The 18,718-nt window shown below is 44.6% G+C and overlaps 1 protein-coding gene across 1 annotated transcript in view; it reads right to left on the minus strand.

Moving 5' to 3' along the window:
• Positions 1–18,718, minus strand: part of PRKX (protein kinase cAMP-dependent X-linked catalytic subunit) — a 117,810-nt gene that overhangs the window by 38,096 nt on the left and 60,996 nt on the right. Inside the window, 1 exon segment of the mRNA XM_045383907.3 lies at positions 6,798–6,917. Within this exon segment, the coding sequence (XP_045239842.1) occupies positions 6,798–6,917 (120 nt within the window).

Here is an 18,718-nt window from a genome sequence, read left to right on the forward strand (position 1 = left end):
TTTACCTGACTCTTGAGTTAAACTCTCTGGGAGAATAAAAACACGGAAATGGATGAGAAAAGAGAATAGGATGGGAGAAATCGGAGCTGAGCTTGGGTCTTTGGAAAGTGCATGAGTGATTTTGTTCCAGAATGTGCCACACAATTTTCATCTGACCTAAACATGTCTCGTTCCATGAAAATAAAATCTGCATCATGATATGACCTCCTTCCTAATCACATGGCAGATTTTACCAAACAGATGTTTTCCCCTGTGCGTAGTGGAAGATTGAGATAACCAGTTAAAGCAATAAAACAGACAAGGCACAGCCTCACTTGATCCTGCTAAGAGTGGGAATCCATCAAATGGAGCTGGAATAGGGAAGGTGCAGACACGGGCTGCGAAGGGAGCAGGAGGACTCTGACTGCAGGCCGGCTCCACTTATGTGTGTGCAGCAACGCCCTCCCTCTAGCCACCAGAAGTTTCTGGGTTGGAGGAGGTAAGGAGAGCAGCTTGGAAGCATTGCTCTCAGAGACAGGCAACACATACAAAATCAAGATGGTTTCAGAGCTGCTAAGCAGTATAAAGAAAACAGATGGGCTGATCGGACAGGGCATGTCCCAGGAGAACAGGGAGGCCCCAGAGGGCTGTGGGAGCAGGTGACAGGTGAACCTGCAGCATGTGCAGTGGAAGGGAAAGGGCCAGTCCTGGCCGGGTGCGGTGGCTCACACTTGTAATCCCAGCATTTTGGGAGGCTGAGGCAGGTGGATCACTTGAGGTCAGGAGTTTGAGACCAGCCTGGCCAATATGGTGAAACCCCCTCTCTACTAAAAATACAAAAATTAGCTGGGCGTGGTGGCACACACCTGTAATCCCAGCTACTCAGGAGGCTGAGGCAGGAGAATTGAACCTGGGAAGCAGAGGTTGCAGTGAGCCAAGATTGCACCACTGCAGTCCAGCCTGGGTGACAGAGCAAGTCAAGAAAGCAGAGGTTACAGTGAGCCAAGATTGTGCCACTGCACTCCAGCCTGGGTGACAGAGCGAGATGGAACAGAAAGGAAAGGAAGAAGGAAAGGAAGAAGGATAGGAAAGGAAGAAGGAAAGGAAAGGAAAGGAAGAAGGAAAGGAAGAAGGATAGGAAAGGAAGAAGGAAAGGAAAGGAAAGGAAGAAGGATAGGAAAGGAAAGGAAAGGAAAGGAAAGGAAAGGAAAGGAAGAAGGAAAGGAAAGGAAAGGAAGAAGGAAAGGAAAGGAAAGGAAGAAGGAAAGGAAAGGAAAGGAAGAAGGATAGGAAAGGAAGAAGGAAAGGAAGAAGGATAGGAAAGGAAGAAGGAAAGGAAGAAGGATAGGAAAGGAAGAAGGATAGGAAAGGAAGAAGGATAGGAAAGGAAGAAGGAAAGGAAAGGAAAGGAAGAAGGAAAGGAAGAAGGAAAGGAAAGGAAAGGAAGAAGGATAGGAAAGGAAGAAGGAAAGGAAGAAGGATAGGAAAGGAAGAAGGATAGGAAAGGAAAGGAAAGGAAAGGAAAGGAAAGGAAAGGGGAACGAAGAGGGAAAAGGAAAAGGAAAGGAAAGAGGAAAAAGGAGAAAGGGGAAAGGGGAAAGAGGGAAGGGGAAAGAGGGAAAGGGAAAAGGAAAGGAAGAAGGAAAGGAAAGGAGAGGAGAGGAAAGGAGGAAAGGAGAGGAAAGGAAAGGAAAGGAGGAAAGGAAAGAAAAGGAAGAAGGGAAGGGAGATGGGAAGTGAAGGGAGAAGGGAAGGGAGAAGGGAAGGGAAAGGAAGGGAGAAGGGAAGGGAAAGGAAGGGAGAAGGGAAGGGAAGGGAAGGAAGAAGGGAAGGGAGGAAGGAGAGAGAGAAAGGGAGGGAGGGAGGGAGAGAGGAAGGAAGGAGAGAGGGAGGGAGGGAGGAAAAGAAAAGAAAAGAAAAAAGAAGGGAGGAAGGAAGCCAGCCTTTGGGCAGGGGGACAGGTCAGGCTTCCTGGCATGTTTAAAAAGCAGTGGGAAGACGAAGGGCCAGGCTGTTGTCTAAGGGTGGTGGACAACCCACAGACAGACCATCTCAGAACCTCATATGGTAACAAGCTTCCGATTCTGCTCCAGTCATCCAGGAAGCAACAAGCGGGCTCCCAGGGAAGAGGGGCACAGCTGGTGGGCGCGTGGACAGGGTGCCTGCAACTGCTTCCAGGAAAATGTACTGCAGGCGGAGGGGATGCAGGAGACAGTGAGAAGGCTTGGGGTGGTCCAGGCAACCTGAAGCCGGCCAGAGCTGGGGAAGAGCACAGGAATGCCTGGGAGAGTTGGGGTCAGCGAAGCTGGTTAACTCTCAAAACACCCACCCATGTGAAAAGACACAGGGCTGCTGAGAAATTGAAAAAACAATATTCACCCAGAAATAGACTCTAATTAGAAAAAAGGAAAATAAAAAGAGGCCTACTGTGAATCAATAGCTCCCTGCCTCATGAAATGCACAGGTCAGCAGACTGGGCTTTGATTGGGAGATGGTTATTCATTTAATTATTCACTTTCTTTTTTTTTTTTCTTTTTTTTTTTTGAGATGGAGTCTTACCTCTGTTGCCCAGGCTGGAGTACGGTGGTGCGATCTTGGCTCACTGCCACCTCCCTGCCTCCCAGGTTCAAGTGATTCTCGTGCCTCAGACTCCCGAGTAGCTGGGATTACAGGCACTATGTCCGGCTTTTTTTGTATGTGTAGTAGAGATGGGGTTTCACCATGTTGGCCAGGCTGGTCTCCAACTCCTGACCTCAGGTGATCCACCCACTTCGGCCTCCCAAAGTGTTGGGATCACAGGCGTGAGCCATGGTGCCTGGCCTAATTATTCATTTTCAATTAGCCTAATGATTTATTACATTATAATTAGGTTATTTTCTATTCTATTATATTCTAATATATATAAATATTCCAATATGTTATAGCCTATTAACAATTCTCATAACTTTATATAATAATTCTAATACAGTCATTCTAATGACTGGGGGGGTAATATTCTATTCTTTTTAAATTTATTTTTATAAATTTTTAACTTCAACATACCTTGAAACTAATACTGTTTTAATTATAGTCTAATAATTATATGCTGTATTCTAACAATATTATGTTCTAATAGTATACTGTATTCTAATAATAGTCTACTCTATCCTATAATGAGTAAAATTTGGGGCACATGAACCTCACTCTATTTAAAACTATTAGACTACAGGATACAACAATCCTCAGGCAACGCTGCCCTCCTGTGGTCAGTGTTATCACTGAAGGAAAATGTGGTGCTTTCCTCGGTTGGATGCTGATCAATATGCCTAAGTGATTTTTACAACCTTCTGAGTTTGCCTGGGACATAATGGGCTAGAGTGCATACTGAGAAGTTTAATTCTATACGATTTGTAGGCATGTCTCAGCAAAGAGTAATGGAAAATTCAAAAGACCAACAGGCAGGTAGGTAGGTAGATTATTGATAGCTAGATAGACAGAAAGGTAGAGATAGATGGATAGGTAGGTATGTAGATGATTGATAAATAGATAGATACATAGAAAAGCAGACAGATGAATAGGTAAATAGATGATTGATAGATGGATAGGTAGGTAGGTAAACAGTTACATAGAAAGACGATAAATAGATGGATAGGCAGATAAATAGGAAGCAGATGGATAGATTGGTATATGAATAACAGATAGATGATAGGTAAATACATAGATAACAAGTAGGTAGACAGATAAAAAGATTGTAGAGATAAAGAGATGGAGACAGAGAGATGGATATATAAATATATAAATGACAACTTAGATGACAGATAACGATAAATAGATAAACATATACATGCATACATAATAGGTAGCAGACCATAGAGACAGACAGGGATAGGTGTGTGGGTGAGTGGATGAATGGATGGATGGATGAAGGGGTGGGGGGTGGATGGATGGATGCATGGATAAATGAAGGGGTAGGTGGGTGGATGGATGGATAGATGAAGGGGTTGAGGGGTGGGTAGGTGGATGGATGGATGAAGGGAAGGGGTTGGGGGTGGATGGATGGATGAAGGGGTTGGGGGGTGGGGGAGTGGATGGATGAAGGGGTGGGGGGTGGATGGATGAGGGGGTAGGGGAGTGGGTGGGTGGGTGGATGAAGGGGTAGGGGAGTAGGTGGGTGGGCGGATGAAGGGGTGGGGGGGGTGGATGAAGGGGTGGGGGGGCTGGATGAAGGGGTGGGGGGTAGATGGATGAAGGGGTGGGGGGTAGATGATGAAGGGGTAGGGGGGTGGGGGGGGTTGGATGGATGGATAGATGAAGGGGTAGATGGATGGATGGATGGATGGATGAAGGGGTGAGTGGATGGATGGATGAAGGGGTGGGTGGATGGATGAAGGGGTGGGTGGATGGATGAAGGGATGGGTGGGTGGATGGATGGATGAAAGGGTGGGTGGATGGATGAATGAAGCGGTGGGTGGATGGATGGATGAAGGGGTGGATGGTTGAATGGATGAAGGGGTGGGTGGATGGATGGATGAAGGGGTGGAGGGGTAGATGGGTGGATGGATGGAAAAGTATATAAACATAGATAAACAGATGGGTAGATGGATGGATGATAAACAATATACATGGATAGGCAGACAATGAAATACAGGTGTTTGTGGGTTCCACTCTCCTCCTGTGGCATCTCAGGCTCCGGTTTTGTGGTGGAGTTCTTTGGCAGTGCTTGTTCAACATCGTTCTGATCCCCAAGCTAGTGTGGGAATTAACGGATTCACTTTCTTTATAAAAGATGGCAGAGATAAGCACATGGGACGATGACCCCTGTCTGCTCCCCAAACAAAAGTCAGTGACTGCCTGGATTTTCTAAGGTGGATGTTAGAATGTCACATGCTCCACACCCCCAGGAACAAGCGCTGGGTCTGGGTGCTCCCGCCAGCAGGATCTGGCTGAGACACGCCTTCCAGGCAGGAGAATGCCTCTCCTCCTTCCCTCCTTTGTTTCCAACTGAAAGGGAAAGTTTCCCAGTAAAAATATCTGGTGTTGACCCCCTGCAGGGAATCAGAGAGATGTGAGCAAGGATCTGGCTTTTGCGACAACGGAAGGCACTCAGAGGATACGCTGGTGTCTGTCTTTGAGACTCAGGGGCAAGCAGAAAAAAGAAGGAAACAGGAAAAGAGAGAACATAGAAGGCAGAGTGTCGGCTGTGGCAAAGCACGGCAGAGGATCCCCCAACCGGTGTTCTGGGCCCTCGCAGGCTGGGCTTCCTCTCGTCTTCATCCCAGAGAGGAGAGCCTTTCGTGCAGAGCCACACAGTGCAACAGTTCCTCTGCACACACGTAGCTCACTCCTTCCTACAGGTTCCTTTCTGGAAAAGTGCCACGCTACTGAGTCGTCTTAGGGAATTAATGGACATGCTGGGTACTAACAACGGAATGAGGATGACGCCCACGTCCTGGGTTTCCAAGTGTTGCATGCTTCCTTTGCGTTTCTGGTCAAGTCATAGTGGAGTTGTCCCAGGCACATGCTAGACTCGAACACTCAATCATGCTGACATCCCAACAAATGACCGACCTCTCTGTTATGTGGTGGCAGGGAGGATGGCACCTCCCCTGACTTCCAAATGTCACCCAACACAGGGATCACAGGCGCTGGAACCAGAGCAACTCCATCTTGAACAGGGGCCGGGTAAAATGAGGCTGAGACCTACTGGGCTGCATTCTCACACGGTTAAGGCATTCTAAGTGACAGGACGAGATAGGAGGTCGGCACACAAAGACCCTGCTGATAAAACAGGCTGCTACTAAGCTGGCCAAATCCCTCCAAAATCAAGATGGCGACAACAGTGACCTCTGATCGTCCTCACGGCTCATTATACATTAATTATAATGCATTAGGTACTAAAAGACACTCCCGCCAGCGCCATGACAGTTTACAAATGCCACGACAACATCAGGATGTTACCCTATAAGCTCTAAAAAGGGGAGGAACTCCTCAGCTACAGGACTTGCCCACCCCTTTCCAGGAAAACTCATGAAAAATCCACCCCCTGTTTAGCGTATAGTCAAGAAATAACCATCAAAATAGCCAACCAGCAGCCCTCGGGCCTGCTCTGCCTAAGGAGTAACCATACTTTTATTCTTTTACTGTCTTAATACACTTGCTTTCACTTTATGGACTTTACCCGAATTCTTTCTAGCGAGAGATCCAAGAACCCTGTGTTGGGGTCTGGGTCGGCACCCCTTTCCTGTGCCACAGGTGTGCGGTTTTAGGAGAGAACATATTCTCACCTTCCTCGCCGGCTGTTCATGCAGAAGCCACTCAATTGTAGTTGGCTGATTTACCTTGACCCAACCTGTGCCTTCCTGAGCTCCGCAGGTTACTTCAGCAAGGGTCAGTGCAGAAGATTCATTTTTACTTTAATTTCTAAATTCTTTTTAAGATTAATTAAACACAGAAGTGATAAGGGGGAAAAGAGGAGAGCAAGGAGTTCAATCTGTAGCTAACTGTGAAAACCAACTGAGATAACTCACCACCTTTGGAGCAGCCCAGAACGTTAATTTTGTATTTAAGGAAGATATGGATATTTCAATATAAAAATCTCAATGGGCATGCATGGGTGGTTCCTTCACAAGTTTAGGTTTTTTGCCTCTTATTCAAACAAGCTCAACTGCTAATTCACATTGCCAACCTCAGCAGGGCAGCAGATGTGTGTGCAGCCACACCGTGTGTCTGTGATAGTCACGTACTGTTTTCAAGGTTACAGAAACGCCGAGGGGATGAATGGGTGGGGGAAGGGGGTGCTGGCCTGTAAGATGAAGATTCTCTACGGAGACTCCACTTACCCCGAGAGCATCTCGAATATCAGGATGCCGAGGGCCCACCAGTCCACGGCCCTTCCGTGGCCCTTGCTCTGAATGACTTCCGGGGCCAGGTACTCGGGTGTTCCACAGAGGGTCCAAGTCCTATATGGGTGACAGAGACAGACCCCACAAAACTCATTGGTGCTTGGCTAATGCAGTCACCTTAGAAGCTCTGATTGTTACAATAACTTAGTTGAGTAAAACCACGCTCCCTTTACCCTCCTGTGCACACATTTTACTGTGTCAAGACAGTAACATTGTTTTTGCTGATTCCTTTCCATAGTAACATTTCTTAACTGGCTTGGAAACTAAAGAATTGGTTTTATCATCCTTGCTACTGTTGCTGGTACTGTTACCACTGTTACTCAGAAGCAAAAAAAAAAAAAAACTCAGTTTTTTTGAGTTATCTATACCTGTCTTAGTATAAATCATAAAGAATAAAATTACTTAATTAAAGGAAAAAGAACGAGATCACGTCCTCTGCAGCAGCGTGGATGGACGTAGAGAGGCCATTCTCCTAAGTGGACGCACATGTTCTCACTTATACATGGGAGCTAAACACTGGGTATACACAGACACGGAGACGGGGAAAAACAGACACCGGGCCACTGGAAGGTGAAGGACAGGAGGATGAGGATGGAAAATCTAACTGTCACGTACGATGCTTATTGCGTGGGTGACAAAATAATCGGTACACAAAGTGGCATACAGTTTACCCATGTAACAAACCTGCACGTGTACCCCTGAACCTAAAAGTTTTTAAAATAAATAAATAAATAAAATTAAGTAAAAAAGAAAATCCTTTATCCCCTCGCCCCCCCCCCCAAAAAAAAAGTGGCAGTGAAAAAGAATAATTCAAGAACTCACTTAGGCCAGGCATGGTGGTTCACACCTATAATCCCAGCACTTTGAGAAGCCAAGGTGGGCAGATCACGTGAGCCAGGAGTTCAAGACCAGCCTGGCCAACATGGCGAACTCCATCTCTACTAAAAATACAAAATGAGCCAGGCGTGCTGATGTGTGCCTATAGTCCCAGCTACTCGGGAAGCTGAGGCAGGAGAAATGTTTGAACCCAGGAGGCGGAGGTTGCAGTGAGCCGAGAATGTGCCACTGCACTGTACACTCCAGCCTGGGCGACAGAGCAAGACTGTCTCTCAGAAAAGAAAAAAAAAGGTGCAAGAGCAGAGTCTGTACTGTAACTGAGACCGGATGGTTTGCAAAGTTTACATTCGTTCTCTTCGGCTCTTTACACCCCCACCCCCACCCCCCACAAAAATTTTCTTGCCCCCTGGAAACCAGTGTAAAGACAAAAACACACTTCCTCCCCTGCATGCCATTTTCCTTTAAAAGTGCCTGCTTTGTGCTCCAAAAGCAAACTGGTGGCCTCAAGCAGGAAGCCTGTACTTCTTCCCCTAAGAAAGCTCTGGAATAAAAAATCACTTTCTTTATACCGGACCTCGCCCTTGCTAATTGCACTCTGCAAACGGCGAGCGGCTGAACCTGCATTTTGGTTACAGAAGCATCTGCTAAACAAAGTCAGGGAAAGATAACAAGGACCGCAGCAGAAGCTGGAAGACTCATGGGCTGGAAAGGAACTGAGCATCAGTAATCCCAGAGAGGGGGCCGTGTCTGGGCCACACTCCATTGGTGCTCTACTGCTGGGTAGAATGTCGCTTCGGGCTTTCAGCAATTCAGACCCGTAGCACACTTCCAAGCCACATCCACCCTTCCTGCCAAGGGCTGCCTTGGTGTGTGGAGCCTGTCTGTAGACAGGCAGGAAGAAGAACACCTTCGGAGGGAAAAAATATATAGATGCTTTGCAAAAGACCCTTCCCTTCCACCAGTCAAATCAATAAAAGAAGAAACTTTTTGTAAGTTGAATGTAAAGAGAACAAAAAATAAGTTCCACAGAGTCTGGTAATGTACATGTTTATCCACTCTCAAGTTCTTTGCACAATGTATCAAGCATGTGTAAAGCCTATTTTACACCCAGCACATGTTGCCTGAGTCCGCCCTGTTTACAGTGGTGTGGGCATGTATCTTGGCTTCAGCTCCTCAGCTTCCTGCTTGCAGGAACCCACCCAAAATGTTGTTACTGGTATCTCTCCTTCCCTTCCCCACCACACCTCTCTACCCCACCTCTTTCCAGACAACAGACTTTTCCACATTAATCTGTAAGCCCTCGGGATAACAACAAACTGGCTGCCATCCAAATTTCAAATTCTGTCAGCCATCCATGAAATCAAAGTACCACAAGGTCAGGCATGGTAGTTTACAACTGTAATCCTAGTACTTTGGGAGGTTGAGGCAGGAGGATTGCCTGAGGCTAGGAGTTTCAGACCAGCTTGGGCAACATAGCAAGACCACTCCTTTACAAAAAAAAAAAGCCAGGTGTGCTAAAGTGCACCTGTAGTCTCAGCTAGTCAGGAGGCTGAGATGGGAGGATCACTTGAGCCCAGGGGGTCAAGGCTGCAGGGAGCATGATAGTGCCACTGTACCCCAGCCTGGGCAACAGAGCAAGACACTGTCTCAAAAAAAAAAAAATACTGCAGGATCTAGCAGATGTAAGTCAGAAAACCAGGAAAGAAGACAAGGAGAGAAACTGAGTCCTCTTCCCACGGAAGAATGTGGAAGGGACTTACTCTCTATCTGCAGGTTACATCTAACTATGGAACAGAGATCACCATGTGGTCCTGTTAAGTGCTTCTCACTCATTAGAATTAAGTCTACAAATGGAAAGTACAATGCACACTATTTCAGAAACATGCTCTCCCCTGCCCTGCCCTGCCCAGCAGTTGAATCAATTCCAAGTACACCCCGGCTGCTTCGACGCACGACACTTCTATCATTCTGCAAGACGAGTGACTTATTGGCCTGCTAGTTTTGTATTTCCACCTTGCTAGCCCATCCAAAGTGGCCTGAAAGTAGCTAAAAGCCTAGATCTTAGCTGATATGAAGCCCAGATAGAGGCCACAGGTCATGCTACCGGCATTAGCTGCAACTTCTCCACTTACCTTTTGAAAGATGAGATTCTTTTTGGCTCTGTGTTAGGGAAAGGACACACACCTAAGGCTGTATAAGTTTCCAGGTTCTGACTTGCCTCAGAAAGACTTTGGCCCCATTAGAGTCACTCCTTCCTGCAAAAACCCCAATGCCTCACTAGATGTACAAAGAGACATACGCTGCTATGGAGAGATGTCGACTGCGTGAGTATGAGATGAGACAGTCTGAGTGTTATGTCGACACCACTGGTCTGGGCAGTGAATTATCCACTTCCCTGTTCCTGTCTCCTTTTGCTCACCTGCCTTTTGGGTAGAAGGAAGGTGACACCTGCTGTTCTGTTTTCTCACTGTTCTTAGTTTCACTATGGCCAGGGGGAGGGGAGGGAGGAGGCCACGTTAACGAAGCAGAAACAGAGCTAAGGATAGGATTCTCTGTAAAGTATAGATATCCAATGACTCCTGTGTTCTGAATGCCCACGCCTTCCACCACACCTGCACTGGTTGGACTGTGCATCCCCCAAAGTCCTAAACCCCAGTATTTGTGAGCGGGACCTCATGTGCAAACAGGATCTTTGTAGCTGCAGTCAAGTTAAGAAGAGACCATCCTGGCTTAGGATGGGGAATAATTGCTTAACAGGTACAGGTTCTCTTTTGGGATGACGAAATGTTCTGGAACTAGAGAGAGGTGATGGTTGCACGACACGGTAAATGCAATAGATGCCACTGAATTGTGCACGGCAAGATGGTTCAAATGGGCTGGCTACAGTGGCTCATGCCTGTAATCTCAACGCTTTGGGAGGCCAAGGTGGGAGTATCACTTGAGCCTCAGGGTTCCAGACCAGCCTAGGCAACATAGCAAGACCCTATCTGTACAAAAATATTTAAAAATTAGCCAGGCATCGTGGCTCACACCTCTAGTCTCAGGTACTCAGGAGGCTGAGAGAGGAGGATTGCTTCAGCCTAGGAGTTGGAAACTACAGTGAGCCGTGATCACACCACTGCACTCCAGCTTGGCTGACAGAGAAAGACCCTGTTCTGAAACATTAAAAATGTTAATAAAGATGGTTATGATGGTACATTTTAAGCGTATTTTACCACAGTAAAAAGAGAAAAAGAGGTCGGGCATGGTGGTTCATGCCTGTAATCCTAACACTTTGGGAGGCCGAGGCAAGTGGATCACGAGGTCAGGAGTTCAAGACCAGCCTGGCCAAGATGGTGAAACTCCATCTCTACTAAAAACTACAAAACTTAGCTGGGCACGGTGGCAGGCACCTGTAATCCCAGCTACTCAGGAGGTTGGGGCAGGAGAATCGCTTGAACCTGGGTGGCAGAGGTTGCAGTCAGCCGAGATCGTGCCACTGCACTCCAGCCTGGGCAACAGAGTGAGACTCTGTCTCAAAAAAAAAAAAAAAATAGAGAGAAATGGATGACATCTCCAAGCTGAGTTTCAGTCCAGTCCCTCTTACGTCCTAGCAGGTGGCATCACCAGCCTCACTTTCTGTCTCTCCTTACGGTTTTATGACATGGTGAGCACGTCACTCAGCTAACAGGGACATGGTGGGGCTCAGGAGGAAGGACAGCTGATGAGAGCTTTTACACTTGATTACAGATACAAATGCATTTTTTTCCTTTTTATCAGAAAAGTATGAGCCAGTGTTTTGTCTGAGTTTGGTAATGCAGGAAATAGATATTAGCTCAGTACTCATAGTGAAAATACTACATTGCATTTTCTTATAGGATCTGGGGTTACAATGAAAAAGCAGGGTGTGGGATTTTTCATAAAAACGGAAGATTTTGTCATTTTTTTTAATGGGGACACAATCACAGTTCCTAGAACTGTCTGATGGGAACAAACAGTTGAGAATTTCAGGCCCATGAAGGGAGAAGGTGCATGTCTACAAGCATGGGACAGCTTCTGACGGCCAGCCCAGGTGCTGGGAGGGGTTTCCTCCATGACAATGGCTCCTAGACACCACTGACCAACCTCGGCACAGTAACACCCACCTCCTAGTATGAACTACAGCAAAGTTCAAGGGAAAGTAGCAACACGACTGCAAATAGACTCGACATCTCAGGCCCTCCTTGGCTTCCGTCAAATACTCAAAGTCAGAAACTAAGGGAAAACGTCTCAAGTAACTAGAAAGACTTTTCCGGTGTTACGAAATATATATAAAATAATTATGTATTTACAAATCTATATGTTTAAATGTGAACTTATAATCTAAACAGTAAATGTGTAACACATACTAATATATAAATTTAAATTTTAAAAATATATTTATAAAATTATATATAAAACTGTGGATAATAATGTATAATTATAGCTACATATAATTTTCTAAATATACTTATATCATAATTTATGAGCATATATAATCATTTGGTAGTCATGTTTATAACTATAAAATTAAATATGTAATATTAAATATAAAATTGTATCCGTTTATTATATATTTAATTGTATTAAATGATTTATTTTTAAATGATTATTTTAACTAAAAATTACATTATATTTATTTAATATATAATTATAATCTGAATATATTAATAAATTAACATATACATATGTTGTGTTACATTAGTAATAAAGAGATAAATATATTTAAATATATAAATTTAATGTAGGATATATTATGTGCAACTAAATATTACAATTATATAGTTATTTATAATTATATACAGAATTATGATTTTATACATATAATTTTCAATTGTAAAATACACATAGCATAGAATTTTCCATTTTAAGCATTTGTAATTGTATAGTTCAGTGGTGGGAAGTCCGTCGACCTTGGTGTTCAACCCTCCCCACCATCCACTGCTGGAACTTCTTCATCATTCCAAACAGAAACTCCGTCCTCATTAAACGTCATCTCCCCCTACCCTGCACCTCCCCAGCCCCTGGCACCCACCATTCTATTTTCTGTCCCTATAATTTGAAAGAATCTAGGGCCCTCCTACAAGTAGAATCACACAATATGAGACCTTTTTGGTCTGGCTTATTTCATCCAATATCATGTGTTCAAGGTTTATCAACATGTAGAATGTGTCAGAATTATACTCCTTTTCACGGCCAATAATATTCCACTGCACAGACAGAGCTCCTGGCCAATTTTAACCAGTTCACAAAGCAAATGGCCTGGCTCAGGGGTGGGCAAATATTTTGTGTAGAGAGCCAGATGGCAAATATTTTAGGCTTTGTGAATCACAGGGTCTCTGTTACAAATATCCAACTCTGGTACTGTAGCTCAAAAGCCCCCAAAATGTGACTGTGTTCCAATAAAACTTTATTAACAGACACACAGGGGGCTGGATTTAACCTATGCAAGGCTAATTTTTTTGTTTTTGATGTTTTGTAGAGACGAGGTCTTGCTATGTTACCCAGGCTGGGCTTTTTAAAAAAAAAAGTTTTGTCAGATGTGATAACGCCACTGAAGTTCTTTTTTAAAGGGAGTTATCTGTTAGAGATAGGATGAAGTACACCTGCTTTAAAATAACTCAAGAAACAAATGGGCGAAGGAAAAAAAAAAACAAAGTGGCAAAGCTTTGATAACAATCGAAGCTGGGTGATGGGGCCATAAGGTTTCAACGTGAACTACTCTCTCTACTCCTCTGTGTGTGTGTGTGTGTGTGTGTGTGTGTGTGTGTGTGTGTGTGTGTGAGAAAGGGGTAAGTAGTAATTTTGAAAGACTAGGTTCAATATTACCCCTATAAGGCTAGAAATAAAAATCCAGAGGACAGTAATCAATGTAACATCTGGATTTAAAATGCTACAACAGAAGAACTAGGAAAGAGCTGTTGCGCCTGGCATGGTGGCTCACGGCTACTGTCCTGGCACTTTGGGAGGCCAAGGCGGGAGGACTGCTTGAGGCCAGGAGTTCAAGACTATCCTGGCCAATATAGTGAGACCCTGTCTCAAAAGAAACACAAAAAAACAAAAACGAACAAAAAGCTGTCACAGAGAAATAAAAAAACACCAAAAACAAACAAACAAAAAAGAGCTGTTGCAAAGAAAGAATACCATCTGTTATGGTTTAAAGACAGATGTACAAAGGTCGAACATCTTTAATCCAAATCTGAAATCCCAAATGCTCCAAAAGGCAACACTTTTCCAGCACCGACATGAGGCTCACAGCTCAAAGGAAATGCTCACTGGAGCATCCTGGATTTCAGATTTTCAAATTAGAGATGCTCACAGGTAAGTGTAATTCAAATATTCCACAATCTGAAAAAAATCTAAAATCCAAAACAATTCTGGTCTGAAGTATTTCAGGTAAGGGATGCTTGTGTTATACATCTGAATTATAAAATCAAATTAAACACATCAGTATTTTATTTTGAGCATTTCATAAAACCAGAAATAATTCTAGTTTGCCACCAAATCTTTTAGGGGAGCTCTCTAGATAATATAAAGTGTGTGTGCAAAATATTTAAAATACAAACGTAATATTGCTGTTAGAAAACAAGAGCCTGGTGAACGCAAGTCACAAAAGAAAACCATCTGAACATACTGACAACCTAGGAAAGTCAGAAATCAAGTCACCAAGAGCAGTGGTTTAAAATAAGTAGGACAGTCATTCAGTTAACAGGGTTGCTAGGGGAGGGGAGGAGAGGGGAGAGGAGGGGGGAGGGGGGAGGGGAGGGAGGGGAAGGGGAGAGGGAAGGGGAAGGAATGGGAGGGGAGGGGAGGGGAGGGGAGGGAAGGGGAGGGGAGGGGAGGGGAGGGGAGGGGAGGGGAGGGGAGAAGAGGGGAGGGAGGGAAGGAGAGGGGAGCGGAGAGGAGGGGAGGGGAGGGGAGGGGAGGGAAGGGGAGGGGAGAGGAGGGGAGGGGAGGGGAGGGAGGGGAAGGAAGTGGAGGGGAGGGGAAGGGAGGGGAGGGAAGTGGAGGGGAAGGGATGGGAGGGGAGGGGAGGGGAGAAGAGGAGGGGAAGGGAAGGAACTGGAGGGAATGGGAGGGGAGGGAGAAGAAGGGAGGAAGGAAGGGAGGGAGGGAGAAAGGAAGGAAGGGAGGGAGAGGCTGAGTACCATAGCTCCCGCCTGTAATCCCAAAACTTTGGGAGGCCAAGGTTGGAGGATTGCTTCAGCTTAGGAGTTCAAGACCGGCCCTGGTAACATAGTGAAACCCTGTCTCTACAAAAAATCAAAAAATTAGCCAGGCATGGTGATGCAAGCCTGTAGTCTCAGCTACTTGGGAGGCTGAGACAGGAGGAATGCTTGAGCCTGGGAGTTTGAGGCTGTGGTGAGCCATGGTCGCACTACTGCACTCCAGCCTGGGTGACACAGTGAGACCTTGTCTCAAAAAAGAAACAAAAAACAAAGAAAGAAATTCGTGTCGTAAATAGAATACGTTACAACATGCTTAAGTATGTTTTTACCCCATGCTATAAGAGAAAAATGAGAAACGTACTTCTTTCTGGGATATGTTCAAAAATGTTATTCAAGGCCGGGCGCGGTGGTTCACGCCTGTAATCCCAATGCTTTGGAAGTTCGAGGCAGGTGGATACTTGAGGCCAGCTGACCAAGACCAGCCTGGGCAACGTGGTGCAACCAGGTCTCTACTAAAAATACAAAAATTAGCCAGGCGTGGTGGTACATGCCTGTAATCCCAGCTACTTGGGAGGCTGAAATGGGAGGATCACTTGAGCCCAGGAGGCTGAGGTTGCATGAGCCAAGATCCCACCACTGCACTCCAGCCTGGGTGACAGAGTAAGACCCTGTCTTAAAAAAAAAAAAAAAAGGTTATTCAAGATGAGGCCTCCCTGTTTAGTTCCATCTATTCTGTAGTGGTCTACGATACAGTGGTGAATTTAAGTTTTATTCAAAAGGCACATGTACTGTTTGAATCCTGAATCAGAGGCAGGGCCATGTACCTGCCCCCATGCACACAATTTCCCTGGGGTTGGGCCAGAAGAGAGATGCTTCGTTACAAAGAGGGTCAAAAAAAACAAGGAGAAAAGAGTACCCACAAAAAAAACAGTTTCCAGAAGCTACACTACCCATACAGAGGAAGATGCCGTTCTTTGCAAAAGCAATCTATCAAGATGGTAATGAGGCATTTTCTAAGATTTTCACATGTTCATTAAGTACAATAATCGCTGCATGTTATATACTAAACTATCTTCGTCCATTTAAATAGACATCATGAATTAACGGGACAGTAACATGGTTTGTCAAACTTATAAACAAGTGAATATATGAAATATTTTATCTCTGGTTTGTTTGAATTAGACTTGCAAATGACTTTAAACGAATTTACTAATATACCGTGTGCTGCCAAGAGAGGGCAGCACGGATGCTGTAAATCAGTATTTTTAAAAATCCTGTCTTTCCTATTCCATGTAAAATGCACCTAATTTCCATGCGTCTTATTTTTGGAAATGTAATACAAGAAATACCACAGGGGGAAATCAGATTGAATTTAAATGCATCATAAAATTTCCCTAGGAGAGCCCTTTTCTAAAAGCCGCCAGAGGAGAGAGTCATTTAGTGTAAAACTGCCCCCACATCAAGTTTCTCAAAAACGCAGACGGTTTTACAATGTTAAGAGTATAATTAGTGTAATTATCACCTTACCCAACCCCACCACATCAAAGAATATGGAAATATAAGATGTATTTTCTAGGCTTGCCTGACCAAGACAGAAGCCGATAGCCATGTGCCATCCTGGGTATTTGAAATGTAGCTTGTCTACCGAGGAACTGATGTCATTATCTAATTCTATCTTAATTAATTTAATCTAATTGAAAAACCGACACTCAGTGGAGTTACCAACAATCTTTCTGAGGATTTTTCAGCAGCTTGGGCATGTGAATTTACTTTTTATGACTGTTGATTTTATAAATGTAAATTAAACATCCATTGGGAACTAAGCTATGAGGTCGCCGAGGCATAAGAACCATACAATGGACTTTAAGGACTTGGGGGAAAGGGTGGGAGGTGGGTGAGAGATAAAAGACTACATTCTGGGGCCGGGCGCGGTGGCTCACCCCTGTAATCCCAACACTTTGGGAGGCCAAGGCGGGCAGATCACAAGGTCAGGAGATCGAGGCCATCCTGGCTAACACGGTGAAACCCCATCTCTACTAGAAAGACAAAAAGTTAGCCGGGCGTTGTGGCGGGCGCCTGTAGTCCCAGCTATTCGGGAGGCTGAGGCAGGAGAATGGCGTGAACCCGGGAGGCGGAGCTTGCAGTGAGCGGAGATCGCGCCACTGCACTCCAGCCTGGGCGACAGAGTGGGACTCCGTCTCAAAAACAAACAAACAAACAAACAAAAAAGGATAACTGTTTTCTCCTCAATGGAGTACGTGTGTGTGGAAACATACCTATATATAATTGTTCCAGGCTGAAATGTATCCCTTAAAGCTTATATGCTGCAGTCCTAACCCCCAGAACTTCAGAATGTGACTATATGGGAAAGAGCGTCTTTAAAGAGGTCATTAAGGTAAAATGAGGTCACTAGGGCGGGTCCTGATCCAATAGGACTGGTGTCCTCATAAGAAGAGGAGACAAGGATACAGACATGCACAGAGAGACGAGCCTGTGAGGACACAGGGAGAAGACGGCATCTCCAAGCCAAGGAGAGAGGCCTCAGGAGGAACCAGCCCTGCCCACATCTGGATCTCAGGCCTCAGCCTCCATGACAGTGAGAGGAAAAGGTCTATTCTTTAATGCCCAGTGTGTGGTCTTTTGTCATGACAGACTGGTTAAATGAATGCAATCATGGAAAAAAAATACATATACATGTATTATCAACTGAATGTGTGTGTTCCCCCCAAAATTCCTATGTTGAAATCATCATCACCAAAGTGATAGCGTTAGGAGGTGGGGCCTTTGGGAGATGATGAGATCACGAAGGTGGAGTCTCACGAATGGGATGAGTGCCCTTACAAAAGGGGCCCCAGAGAGCCCCCTCGCCCCTTCCACCATGTGAGGACACAGCAAGAAGGCGCTGTCTATGAACCAGGAAGCAGGTTCCTTCCAGGTGCACAATCTGTCGCATCTTGATCTCGGACTTGCAGCCTCCAGAGCTGTGAGCCATGGATGTCTGCTGTCGAGGCTGCCCAGTCTATGAGCGTATGTTAGTGCAGCCCACACTGGCTGAGACAACATGTGATGGTTCGTTTCATGTGCTGCTGGGCCGTGGGGTCCCCAGATGTTTGTTCAAACGTTGTTTCGGGGTGTGTCTGGGAGTGCGTTTCCAGAAAAGAAACACATATAATATCATACATATGATATAGTATGATATAGGTATACTATATAATATATAATATAGTATAATACATAGTATAGTATAGTAATATATACTATATATAATACATAGTATGTGTAATATACAATATGTACAATATGTACTATATAGAGTACAGTAATATGTATATGACACAGGAATGTTATATATTATATAGTATAATATATAGTATACCTATATGATACTATCATAGTCATAGTATACTATATTATAGTATAATATATACTATACATATATAATACTATATCATATGTACATAAAATATACTATGTTATATAAAATAATATAGTGTTAGATATATTTCTATTTAATATACATATACAGTGGAAATATATATATACATAATAGAAATATAGATACCAGAAAAAAGTAAGTGTGTGTGTGTGTGAGCAGGTGTGTGTGGAATATGCAATTTGGATTTTTTTGGTTTTTTTTGAGACAGGATCTTGCTCTTTCACCCAGGCTGGAGTGCAGTGGTATGATCACAGCTCACTGCAGCCTCAACTTCCGGGGCTCAAATGATCCTCCAACATCAGTCTCCCAAGTAGCTGGGACTACAGAGATCCACCACCATAATCAACTTTATATATATATATATATATATATATATATTTCTGTAGAGATGGGGTCTCGCTATGTTGTCCAGACTGGTC

This window comes from Macaca fascicularis, chromosome X, assembly GCF_037993035.2.
Source record: "Macaca fascicularis isolate 582-1 chromosome X, T2T-MFA8v1.1".
NCBI classification, from domain to species: domain Eukaryota; kingdom Metazoa; phylum Chordata; class Mammalia; order Primates; family Cercopithecidae; genus Macaca; species Macaca fascicularis.